We start from the raw sequence: 13,211 nt of genomic DNA, 5'->3' as shown, positions 1-13,211 counted from the left end.
ATAGGAGAAACCGGGAGGAAGATCAGTACGCGAATCAAGGAACACCAGCGATGTACCAAGTATGGTCACTTTACTCAATCAGCCCTAGCTGAACACTGGATGGAGACTGGACACTCCGTACAATATGAAAAAGCCACCAGATTGGCTCCCTCACAGAGTTATTTTGCCAGAAAACATCGTGAAGGTCTAGAAATTTTGAAACATCCCAACAACCTCAACCGAGACAAAGGTATGCAAGTAAACTCTATTTGGCATACTGCCCTCCCGGTTTTTTAATTGACCAGCTGATCAATTAAAATACGCTAATTGGCTGGATTCAAGCCTCGTCCCCTACTCCCTAAACACCATCTACACAAAGGGGGGGGAGGGGGGCATATAAGGACTACCTTTACCCAAGGGAGCTCAGTATCAGAGTTCTCAGCCCTGATGATGCAAACTGCAACGTTTGCGAAACGTCGGCATATCGCTGATTCAAGACACGGCTCTATTCCGGAAGCTATACCTAGACAAGCTCGATGTATGGGTGCCACACGAGTTAACGCAAAAAAACCTCATGGACCGAATTTCCATTTGCGAATCGCTACAAAATCGACCCATTTCTGCAGCGGATGGTGACTGGTGATGAAAAGTGGGTCACTTACGACAACGTCAAGCGAAAACGGTCGTAGTCGAAACGCGGTGAGCCGGCGCAAACGGTGGTCAAGCCAGGGTTTACGGTCAGGAAGGCTTTGCTGTGTGTTTGGTGGGATTGGCAGGGAATCATCCATTATGAGCTGCTCCCCTACGGCCAAACTCTTAATTCGGACCTGTACCGTCAACAATTGGACGATCTGAAGGAATCAATCGCCCAGAAGCGGCCAGCTTTGGCTAATAGAAGAGGAATTGTGTTCCATCAGGACAACGCCAGGCCACACACATCGATAGTGACTCGCCAGAAGATCCGGGAGCTTGGTTGGGAGGTTCTTATGCATCCACCTTATAGTCCGGACCTGGCACCAAGTGATTACCACCTGTTCCTGTCTATGGCGAATGATTTTGTATGTGAAAAATTCGCCTCAAGAGAAGCTTGTGAAAATCGACTGTCCCAGTTTTTTGCCAATAGGGACAAGGGTTTCTATAAGAGAGGCATAATGGAATTACCTTCAAAATGGTAACAAGTTATCGAACAAAACGGTGCATATTTGACCTAAATCCGATCATTTTAACTATGCTAAATAAAGCCTTCAATTTCATGCAAAAATAATGGATTTCTTTTTAGTACACCTTATATAAGATTTTGCGTTTACTTTCGGAAGTTAAACGTTGTCACAATAAAAGATTCCGCTTCCAAGGATAGACAGTATTTTGGACTGTTTGGCAGGGAATTCATGGTTTGGTACTCTTGATTTAAAAAGCGGATATTGGCAAGTGACTTTAGATCAAAAGCATCGAGGGAAAACTGCTTTTTCTATTGGTGACTGTCTTTGGCAATTTACTGTTATGTCTTTTGGTCTTCACAATGCTCCTGCAACTTTTGAACGTCTTATGGATAGAGTTTTAAAAGGGTTAACTTCAAGAACTTGTTTTGTGTATTTGGACGATATGATTGTTTACGGAAAAAATTTCAAAGAGGTGATGGTTAATTTAAACAAAGTTTTTAAACGTTTACAAGATTCGAATTTAAAAGTCAATCTTAGTAAATGTGTTTTTTTTTTTAAAGAAAAGTCAAATACCTCGATCATGTTGTATCCGCAGAGAGGGTAGCAACGGACCTTGAAAAGATTTCTTCCGTTAAGGATTGGCCCCTTCCAAGAACACGAAAACAGGTACGGAATTTCCTTGGTTTTTGTTCTTATTACATGAGATTTTTCAAAGGTTTCGCCAATTTGGTTAAGCTCTTGTATCAATTAACGGAGGAGAATTGTAAATTTATTTGGTCTTCTGATTGCCAGAAGGTATTCGAAAGATTAAAGCGCGTTATGATCTCTCCTCCAATTTTATCTTTTCCCTCGGGAGAAGGACAGTTTCTTTTAGATACCGATGCCTCGAATCATGGCATTGGGGCGGTACTTTTTCAATTTCAGGGAAAAGAGGAGAAAGTGATTGCCTATTACAGTGGAGTATTCAGCAAGACCGAACGGAACTATTGTGTTACTCGGCGAGAATTTCTGGCTGTTGTAGATTCTGTAAAATTTTTCAATCATTATCTCTATGGATGAAAGTGAGGACGGACAATGTCCTTCTCCGTTGGTTGATGTTCTTTCGAGATCTTAAGGGTCAATTGGCAAGGTGGTTGGAGCGCTTGCAACAATATGATTTCGATATCCATCATCGAAGCGGAAAAGCCGACGGCAATGCAGACGGATTATCTAATTAAACAGTCCCTGTTTGTAAGAATTTGGTCGTTATTGCGCGAAAGTAGAGGAAAATGAAAAATCTTCCAGAGAAAAGGCCCTCGGACGGATTATTTTTGTGGAGAAAATCTTCAAGTGTGGCGTTCAGCACAACTTCAGAATTCAATTATTTCGCAGATAATTCAAGCCAAGGAGGCCGGAAGACGTCTAGAATGGTAGGAGATTGCTTCTGGAGAGACTTCTTTGAAGATTTACTGTATTTATTGGGAGATGTTGACATTGGACAACGGTCTTTTATAAAAAGTGGATTTCACCTAATTTATTCAAAAACATCTTGCAGGTCGTAGTTCCTCAATAGAAAATACAAGAATTTCTGAGGGAGGCTCACGATACGCCTACAAAAAGAAATTTCGGGGTAAACAAGATCCCCCAGAAAATTAGGAAATGTTTCTATTGGGCCACTAGCAAAAAGGACGTCGAGAAGTGGTGTGTTACGTGCAAGATTTGCGTTGTAAGAAAGGGTCCCGCCGGAAAGGAGAAATCTCCTCTGCAGATTTATAATGTTGGCGCCCCCTTTGAGAGAATACAGGTGGATATTCTAGACCCCTTCCCAATTCCCATATCAGGGAACAAATATCTCTTGGTAGTCGTGGACTGTTTCACGAAATGGCCTGAGACTATTCCTCTGAAAAACAAAAGGGCGAGTACGGTGGCAAGAGCCTTGGTGGATCAGCTGTTTTCTCGTCACGGATTTCCCTTGGAGTTACATACGGACCATGGAAGGAATTTTGAGTCTCAACTGTTCTGGGAGATGACATTGATGGTAATTAGGAAGACGCAGACGACCCCTCTTCACCCACAATCAGATGGGCAGGTCGAGTGTCAACATCGTACCATTTTAGAATATTCGTGCAAAATTTATTCGTGAAAATCAAAGGGATTTGGATCGATGGATGCCCTTGTATTTAATGGTTATTCGTTCTTCGAAGCAAAAGTCCACAGGGTTGACTTCAGCAGAAATGTATCTTTGTCAAGATCTTCGTTTGCCTCTGGATCTTCTCAGAGAGTGCCCCTCTTCGGAGACGCAGGAGGAGGAAGAAAGAAATAACTTTGTTTCCAGGCTTAGAGAGACTGGATACAGTTCATTATTCCGCTCGGAATCGGCTTCAGATCAGTTCTGAGAAGGCGAAGTCCTGGTATGACCGTTTAGAGTCGGGCTAGACGACTCCTCTTCGAGCCGCGAGAGAAAGTCTGGTTCTATAATCTCCGCCGAGTTGTAGGGAAGTCTCCAAAGTTATAGAGTCCATGGGAAGGACTATGGAAAATAGTTAAGAGGCTTAATGATGTACTGTTTTGCATTTAAAAATCTCCTCGTTCCAAGAATAAAATTGTTCACCCAAATTGTTTAGCTTTCTTTCAGGAGAGGTTATAGTTGTAGGATTTTTAGCCTAAATAACCGACATGAGCCCGAGTCCGTATACTACTTAGTCGAGTTCGAGCCTATTAATTAATTGTTTATTCTGTTCAGTTTTTCTGCGTGTTTACTTTGTTCTGTTACAGTTATTGAAATACAATGATAGAAAGGATGAATAGAAGGAAGTGAAATTGGAGCCTAGGACTTAGAGAAATTTAGAGGGACTGTCTACTCCCAACGTTTTTGAACCGTGGTTTTCCCTTGGGTCGAAGAGCGAATGCCGAGGCAGGGGACAGGGCGCTCCAAGGGAAAGTTTCCTTGGAGTGTTGGATTCCACAGTAGTTCTTCTTCCCCCTGATCCCGAAGAAAGAAGTTAGAAGGGCACAAGACCGGGCTCAAGAAGAAAGAAGCGCAAAAGACTTAAAACGGAAGAGAAAGGCTGGCAACGGAAAGGAGGAGGTCAGCGCATGTGGACGTGGCCCGGATAATCCGCAGCAGCAGTTCGGGGAGGGCAAAAAATCGTCCTGCAACTCGGATCTCCTGAGGAATGTATAAATCTACCTCCTGGATTGTCGGGACGACAATCTTGAAGAGAAGATAGGTAGTGTTATGCGCGCCGCCTGATATAATACTTCTCGACCGCAAGTCAGTTGCCGTTCGCAAGAGTCGATCGTCTCCCGTCAACTGTTTGCTATAGCAACGAAGTGTCAACAAATCAGCTGTTTGTCACGGCAACGAAGTGTCAACAGAGAGTTGGAGAGAGATTGTGCTTGACGGCGGACGTGTCTCCGATTTCTCTCAGCTTTTTAAAAACGTTCGCTTTTATATAAATAGAAATAGAGTTCTTGTTTGTTTCGCTAAACCCTGTGTTCTTATTTCCGCGTTCCGCACGCGCGTAATAATATAATGTTTTGTACGGATTATTTTGAATGAAAAAAAATTTTTTTTATGGAATTGATTAATCCTAACAAAAACTGAAAAGTATATTATTGTAAATTACTGGAGAAAATAATATTTAATTAATCATTGCTTAGTAATTTAGTAATTATTTGACGAATTAATATTATACATGACATATTTTGTAAGACAAATTTATCGATTAAAATGATACAAACGAACTAAAATTTGACTGTCTTGTTTAAAAAATAAACAGTCTTGCATTTTAATTTTTGTTTCATTGAATTCCTTTTTACTTTATATGCGTGCTTTACAGAAATATATTACTAGTTATTTAATAATAAATTACCATTGCACAGTAATTGTATTACTAGTGGCTAATGGATATTGAATACTAAAATTACAAGTTTACTAGTGTTTTAAAGTAATTTAGTGATTTCAACATTGATAATCATTAATGCATTATTAGATTCTTATGAATCCAATAATAAATTACTGGTGTGAATTCTTTCCTAATAACGGAAAAGATAAATATAAATTTTCTTATGATTACTATAAATTGCTTCTTTATCTTCTGCATTTTTTAAACTAATTTATTGTTTGTTCTAATTTTTATAATATTTGGTTAATAATGTGAAAGCAAATTCGTTGATAATGATTCGCTAATATGAAAAATATAGTGATATTTTTGTTTAGGTGCCTCGCTCTTTTGATTTCCGTGACATCATTTATAATTTTCCACATCACGGCGTTCGTTACGTGACCTTAATGATTGAATAAGCTAATAGCCAATGAGCTCTGAAAAAAATTTATGCTTATTTTTCTCATTATCAGGAAATAATTCACACAATTAAATTAATTATGAGAATTCAATACTACATCAAGGATCGTTATATTGGAGTATCAGTAATTCTGTAATTAAAGTATTGAAAATTATTAGTTACTAGTAATAAAATTACTGAAGAATATATTAATTTGTTACTGAGCACCTAGTATCATAGTAAATCAACATTATAGATTTATAATTAACCGATTTACAGATTAATAAATTGACACATGCAACGCCCTTATCCACCATCATAACTGAGGGCTTCCTTCTTACTTTTAGAGTCAGATACATAAGTTTTAATCCAGAGAAGGCGTATCGTAACAGTTACCGTTTCTAAGAGTTACTGCATTACTGTAAATCTGTAACATAAAACAGAAAATTACGTTTATTTCTCTTCAGAATTTTAGTAAGAAAAACGTCACAAAGATTTATATTACTCATATGACTGATTAAGCATAAAAAAATTTCTTCTTTTTTCTTTAGATACGATGGTATAGTTTGCTAAGCATCTACATACTAAATAATTATAATTGAAGAACTATAATAAGGAGAAAGAGACTTCTAATTTATTCTTATTTAGTATAAATATTCATGTTTACTCATTGATACATTCACACAATTGATATTTTCATGACAGATTATATTGTATAAAATAATGTATAATGTTATGATATTACAATATCATGTAATAAAAAGCACTTAATTTGATAAATGTCTTCCAATTCCAGTTTTGACATTTCCATGCCATATATAAGGGATGTCGGATTAAGTAAGGACAAAACTTCGATAAATATGTACAAAAACGGATCCAGCAGCTATATCCTTGACTTTTATATATATGATAGAGGCCACCCTCCTGAGTAACCTTCATAAAGTTTAGCTGTCGCTCGTTGTTTATTAAAAAGTTATCAACAAAAAAATTTGCATAAAATTAATGTAATTTTTGGATACAAAAACATCAAATTTCTAATCTAGGAAGATGTCTGCTACATACACACATACACACACACACACACACACACACACACACAAACACACACCCTGTTGGGCAGGCGAGCGCACGAGCGGCCAAGCAGTGTGTGTGTGTGTGTGTGTGTGTGTGTGTGTATGTGTCCTTATTTATAATTATTCGTTCCTCACATATGTTCTTGACGTTTTAGACAAACTTACAAGCAACTAATCTAGTATATAGCACATATATATATATATATATATATATATATATATATATATATCGCACTTCGGCTCGTTAACGGTACACAATATCGAAAAATTGTAATATATTTTTCGAAATTCTTTTATCAATAACTTTTTAATAGACAATGAGCGACGGCTAAAACCTTCTGAAGGTTATTCAGGAGGGTGACCTCTATCATATATATGAAGGTCAAGGTCATAGCTGCTGGGCCCGTTTTTGTACAGATTTACCTGAGAGAGAGGAACACGCGGTGCGAAAGGTCGAGAGTTAAGAAAAGATAAAAAGGAAGAAAATTGATGAAGAACGTATAAGAGCGAAAGACTAAACGCAGGAAAATTAACTAAAGTAAGATTGCTTTCAACAATTTAATGTTCCATGAACTGATGTCCTTGTCGACGTTACACGATAGATTGTCCACAAACTCTATTACCGCACCGAACTGACCAATCAGGCGCGCGATCGCCCGGAGTAGAAAGCAAAGGCCAATAGCTGGCCGCGGTGTAGTGAAACAGTTCCGTTTGAAATTGTTAACGATGGCTCGTCGTTTGGCACGAGTGAACGGCTTCCTGAGTTTGGTGAATTGATAGAGTGTCCGAGAGGACAGAGATCCCTTTCGCAAATAATCCAAATGTCTGAATTCGAATTTCACAGCCGCAGCATTCATCGAACTAAACCGGCCTCCGCAGAGGCAAGGGAGTTCAGGTCTCGCGGCTTCACTATCAATAGGTGACACACGCACGCATCGTTAAACGTGTTCTGGTGATCACTGTACTTAAGATTATCTTCACTTTTAAACGATGACCGACAGTCTTAGTTGGGAGACCGACTAATTAATCACTGATCGGTGTAACAAACGTGCGCAAAAGAAAAATTGTAATATATTTTTCGAAATTCTTTCATCAATAACTTTTTAATAGACAATGAGCGACGGCTAAAACCTTCTGAAGGTTACTCAGGAGGGTGACCTCTATCATATATATGAAGGTCAAGATCATGCGTTTAGAATCTCGCTCGAAATAACGCTTCGAGTAACGCTCTGAAAAATTTGAACATATGTCTCCCACAAAGCGTACCGGCCGAATTCAATTTTATCCTCTAATGATCGATAATCGAACTATCACAATACCAGGTTGATTGATAAGTCTTTAGAATGAAAATGAAAAAAACATTTTGTTAGCAAAACTCAATTTTATTCTTCAACATAATCTCCTTTTAGTTCAAAATACCGAGTTTCTAGCTTCCTTAAGCCTTCCAAATAATAAGTTTCTAAACCGCCAAAATATGCGTCTGATTCCTCTTCCATTCAACCTCTTCATTTGAAACAAATTTCTTTCCCTGGAGCCATCTTTTGACATTTAGAAACAGGTAGAAGTCACATGGCGCCAGATCTGGAGAATACGGTGGATGTGAGAGCAATTCATACCTCAATTCGTTCAATCTTGCCATTGCTTTTACCGATTTGTGGGTTGGTGCATTGTCTTGATGAAAGAAAATTTTTTTCTTCGCTAAATGAGACCGTTTTTTCTTGATTTCATTATTCAATCAGTCCAACAATGATGCATAATATTCTCCTGTGATTGTTCTCCCTTTTTCAAGATAATCGATGAGGATTATTCCATGTGCATCCCAAAACACAGTGGCCAGGACTTATCCAGCCGATTGTTGCATCCTTGGTCGCTTCAGAGCACTTCCACTCTTTGGAACCCATTGTGCCGACTGTTGTTTCGATTCAGGTGTATAATGATGGATCCATCAACGGTTATGTATCGACGCAAAAATTCCTTTGATTTGCGCTTAAACATATCCAAATAATGATGAGAAGTGCGAACTCGTTCACGTTTTTGATCGATTGTTAGGCACCCATTTTGCAGTTAGCTTTCTCATATTAAAATGTTCCTTTAAGATAAAGAACACACGTTCAGGTGAGATGCCCACATCCATTGTTAGGCACCCATTTTGCAGTTAGCTTTCTCATATTAAAATGTTCCTTTAAGATAAAGAACACACGTTCAGGTGAGATGCCCACATCCATAGTTAATTTACACAATTTCATTTTGGGGTCATCCAACACGATATCATGGATTTTTTCACTCATTTCTGGTGTAGTCACCTTATTTGGACGACCATTGCGTCGTGCATCCAATGTGTTGGTACGATCATGTTTAAACTCAGTAATTTAGTTATGTATAGTTGAATTCGACAGAGCAAACCCCAAAGTTTTTTGGAAGTCCACAATCATTTCTTGCGGTTGCAAGCCTTTCAAATAGAAATAATCACTGCACAAATTTCAGTTTTTTCCATTTTTATAAAATATCAGAGTTTATGTGCTTTCGGTGGCTGTTACAAATATACTGATTGTCATAACTGTCTGCAACTGTAGTGAGAGGTTTGAAGGTTGGCATTACTGGAAATTCTCGCGACACGCGCTCAGGATCGGAGTCCGACGCCGACCGAATAAATGGTTACGCCTTTCGCACCGCGTGGTGGAATAAACGCGGACCGAGCGAGATATTAATGTATTTCGTAATCCAATATTTATTAGTAATTAACAAAAAAATTCGTAAATATGATGTAGTTTATCAATGGCATGTACACATGTACAGATATCACTTTTTTCATAAATAAAAAGTAGAAGAGTCTCCGTCATATTTTTCTGACATAAGATCCAGATAGCACATGATATTCTGAGAATATTTTAAAAATGTCATATCTGATATACGTAGAATATACAGAACGCCAAAATCCGGACAAAATTCAATTTGAAATTCTCGCCGTTCTATACCACTGGTAGATATCGCGATTAGCGTTTAAATAGCTTGACGTATGTACTAAACCATCATAACCTCGAAACAGTCGCAATGTTGAAACCAAGTGCGGAGTATAACCGAAGAGCTGCGATTATTGAAAGTGTTCGCACTGGGCGCTCGGCGACAGAAATCGGTTCTTCGGGTACCCAAGATCGACTGTGTATGATGTCATCGCAAAATACAATGAGTCGGAGAAGTCCAACGAAGATTTTGCAACACCGGCGAGGAAAAACCACTCGAAGGAGCGCGTTGTCAGGACGCCCGACATCATTCAACGGGCTCAGGAGCTGATTTTTGAGGATCCAGGGCAGTCGATCCGAAAATTGTCGTCGGTTGTTGGTGTGAGCGAGAAAACTATCGTCGAGGAGGACCTCCGCTACAAGTCTTACACAATTAAAGTGAGACAGATGCTTTCAGAAGCTGCCAGGACAAAGCGAGTTGAACGCTGCAACCTGTTTTTGTGCTTCTTAAGAAACAATGCTGCCGGACAACTCAGATTTTTTTCTGATGAGAAAATTTTTACTGTGGATGCGAAAATCAATCGAAGGAATGACCGCTGACTCGCCCACGATCCTGAAGATGTCCCCATTGTTACAAAAACGAAATTTCTGGCGAATGTTCACGTGCTAGGTGTTGTATCCAGTGAAGGTGATGTCATGCCACATTTCTTTAACAAAGGGGAAAATATCACAAAAGAAGTTTATTTGCGTGTCCTGACAAATGTAGTGAAGCCGTGGATGGAAATTGTGTTGTCTGGAAAGCCGTATATTTTCCAGCAGGACGGTGCGTCCGCTCACACAAGTCATTTGGTGCAATAGTGATTGTCGGACAACGTCGATATGTTTTGGTCGAAAGAATTCTGGTCTCCCAACAGTCCAGATTTGAATCCTTTGGTCTTCCATGTATGGAGCGTAGTTGAAAGGGTCACGAACAAGTCCAGACATCCAAACGTCGTATCATTGAGAGCCGCTATTGAAGCGGGATTCATCGATGGACCGTGACACATTATAGTGCGCCTGCGCACGCTTCAGACCAAGAATGGAGGCGGTCATTCAAGCAAGCGGGGGATATATTGAGTAAATGTGTTCTTTATAGCCTTACAAACAATGCAGTTAAAAAATTTTGTAAACCTTTTCGTTTTTGCAATAAAAAATATGTTTGGAAAAAATGTATAATTTGTCCGGATTTTGGCGTCGCACCCTATAGATAAACTGTTCTAGTTAAAGTTTTTAGCAAAGTTCTATGAAATGCTGTTTGTGTTTTTTAGAGATGACAGTGGCTTTTATTGTTGGAACTCTTCCTAATCATGTAGAACGTAAGTATCTCAGTGTATATTGTTTTGCGAAAATTGCTTGCCCACACTGGATTTGAACTCGAGTACCTTGGTTCTTCAAGTCTGGTCCTATATGTTACTTCACTTCAACTTAACAAAGGCGTTTCGTATGGCCTTCATATGCTGCATGAAATTTGGCATGACTTGCTCGGCTTTTGCCGTCAGTTTGCCGTCATACGTTGCTCTGCACGTCTTGCTCGACTTTTGCCGCAATTTTGCCGTCACACGTTGCTCGGCACATCTTACTCGTTGTTTGCTGCAAATTTGCCATCACACATTGCTTGGCACGATTTGTTCAGTTTCTGATGGCAATATGTCGTCATACTATTAATGATAGCTTGTCCGGTTTTTGTCAGCAGTATGCTTGCTAACAGTCGTGTTGCAATATTGCACATATTTTGCCGACATCACTAGATATAACAAATCGTGCTACAATTTTGTCGCTATTCTGTCAACAAAACGTGCAGCACGTTTTGCCGAAATTTGCTTTTGACAAGTTTGGCTATTAAAATATATGCATTTCATAATATTGGGTTGTCAGAAAAGTCATGACGTATTTTTTCTATGTTATTCAAAGATCATTTATTTATATAAAGAACAAAGATCAATCAATAATATATTGCCGTTTTGTTCGATAACCTTTTGCCATCTTTCAGTGAGCTTCAAAATTCCTCGTTCATAGAAGAACCTGCCTTTATCGGCGAAAAATTGAACAAGGTGCTGTTTTACAGCCTCATCTGAATTGAATGTTATATCACGTAAGGAGTTTTGAAGAGAGCGAAACAAGTGGAATCTGACGGCGCAAGGTCAGGCGAGTATGGTGGGTGTGGCAACACATCCCATCCAATCTCTAGTAATTTTTGACGGGTGATCAAACTTGTGTGTGGTCTCGCGTTGTCGTGATGGAACGCAGCTCCTTTACGATTAACGAGCTCTAGATGTTTCTGGGTGATGGAATCGTTCAAACTATTCAATTGCCAATAGTACACATTCGAATTGATTCCTTGGTAGGAGCTCCAAAAACACGACACTTTTAAAATCCCACTATACTGAGAGTATAACCTTCCTCTGATGAATATTTGTTTTAATGTCGTTTGAGGCAAATCATTATGTCGGGAAAGACTGTTTCCGCACCACATTGTTATAAACAATCCACTTCTCATCACCAGTTAATAGTCGCTTCAAAAAAGGATCGTTTTCCTTACGTTTAATGAGCATATCGCAGATGTTTATACGCGCTGTCAAATGAACTTCTTTGAGTTCATGAGGAACCCAAATATCGAGCTTGCTTACGTATCCCAGCTTTTTCAGGTGGTTGTGAACGCTTGAATAATGGATGTTCGATGTTTCTGCAATCTCTCGTGTCGTGTAATGTGGATTTGACTTGATCAATGTCTTTATTTTGTCGTCATCAACCTCGATAGGCCTCCCTGACCGAGGAATACCTTTGAGATTAAAATCACCAGCACGGAATTTCGTGAACCGTCGTTGGCACTGACGTTTTTGTACAACATTGTCACCGTAAACTTTACGCAACTTTTCACAAGCTTGACGCGCGTTCTTATCTTTACGGAAGTAAAACAGTAATATATGGCAAAAATGCACAGTTTGGTCTTCCATCTTCAACTTGTTATAAAATTTCCAAAACTCAACCAAATTTTTTTAGAATAAAGCTAGAATTGTCATCTGTCAAATGCCATAGCAATAACATAGATGCAAATGACTGGTATTTCCTAAAATGAACCAGCACCATCTGTTACAAAAATGCGTTATGACTTTTTCGACAACCCAATAAATAGGATTAATTTTACATTACTATGTTCCATATATTTTATAATGTGTTACTGACATTTCAAAGTTTAAAACAAATAAGTTATGTTTTTATTTATTTTTTATTGATGTGACTCTTATTTTAATATTTTGTGAGATATTTGTGTCAAACTTGTCCAAAATTTATTTATAGAAATACACTGTAGTATTATATCATAATAGCGTATTATAATAAACTAGAATTGTACTATGTATAAGTATTTCATAATCAATAGTTCTTATTTTATGTTACTATGTTCCTTATATTTTGTACATGTTATTGACTTTTCAAAATTAAAATGAGGAAGTTACGTTTTTATTTTATTTTTTTTAAATATAAGTATAACGTTAACTTCGATATTTTCTGATAACTTTCAAAGATATTATGAAAAATAAAGACTGGCACTCTTTAACACTTATTCTGCTTTTTCATTAAAAGATATCTTAAACTATAACAAGAAATAAAAGAGCATGTCAAAAGCGAACTTTTAACAAATTTTTATATTTTAATAATATAAAAATCGGTCTCATAGACAATAGGTGAGTCTATATATATATATATATATATATATATATATATATATATATATA

General features: G+C 38.1%; 1 protein-coding gene across 7 annotated transcripts in view; it reads right to left on the bottom strand.

The window, feature by feature from the left end:
• Nucleotides 1-1,130: 1,130 nt before the first annotated feature.
• LOC116850990 (tachykinins-like) overlaps nt 1,131-13,211 on the bottom strand; it is a 395,129-nt gene continuing 383,048 nt past the window's right edge. For all 7 annotated transcript variants that reach the window (XM_032829930.1, XM_032829928.1, XM_032829937.1 and 4 more), the window contains one exon: nt 1,131-5,832. In XM_032829930.1, coding sequence (XP_032685821.1) covers nt 5,822-5,832 — 11 coding nt within the window. In that variant the 3' untranslated portion in view covers nt 1,131-5,821. The remainder of the gene's footprint in view (nt 5,833-13,211) is intronic.

The sequence above is a fragment of the Odontomachus brunneus genome, unplaced genomic scaffold (genome assembly GCF_010583005.1).
Source record: "Odontomachus brunneus isolate Ranch 3 - 2012 unplaced genomic scaffold, Obru_v1 Obru_scaffold_163, whole genome shotgun sequence".
In the NCBI taxonomy this organism is placed as follows: domain Eukaryota; kingdom Metazoa; phylum Arthropoda; class Insecta; order Hymenoptera; family Formicidae; genus Odontomachus; species Odontomachus brunneus.
This window is presented reverse-complemented; position numbering and strand designations above follow the sequence as displayed.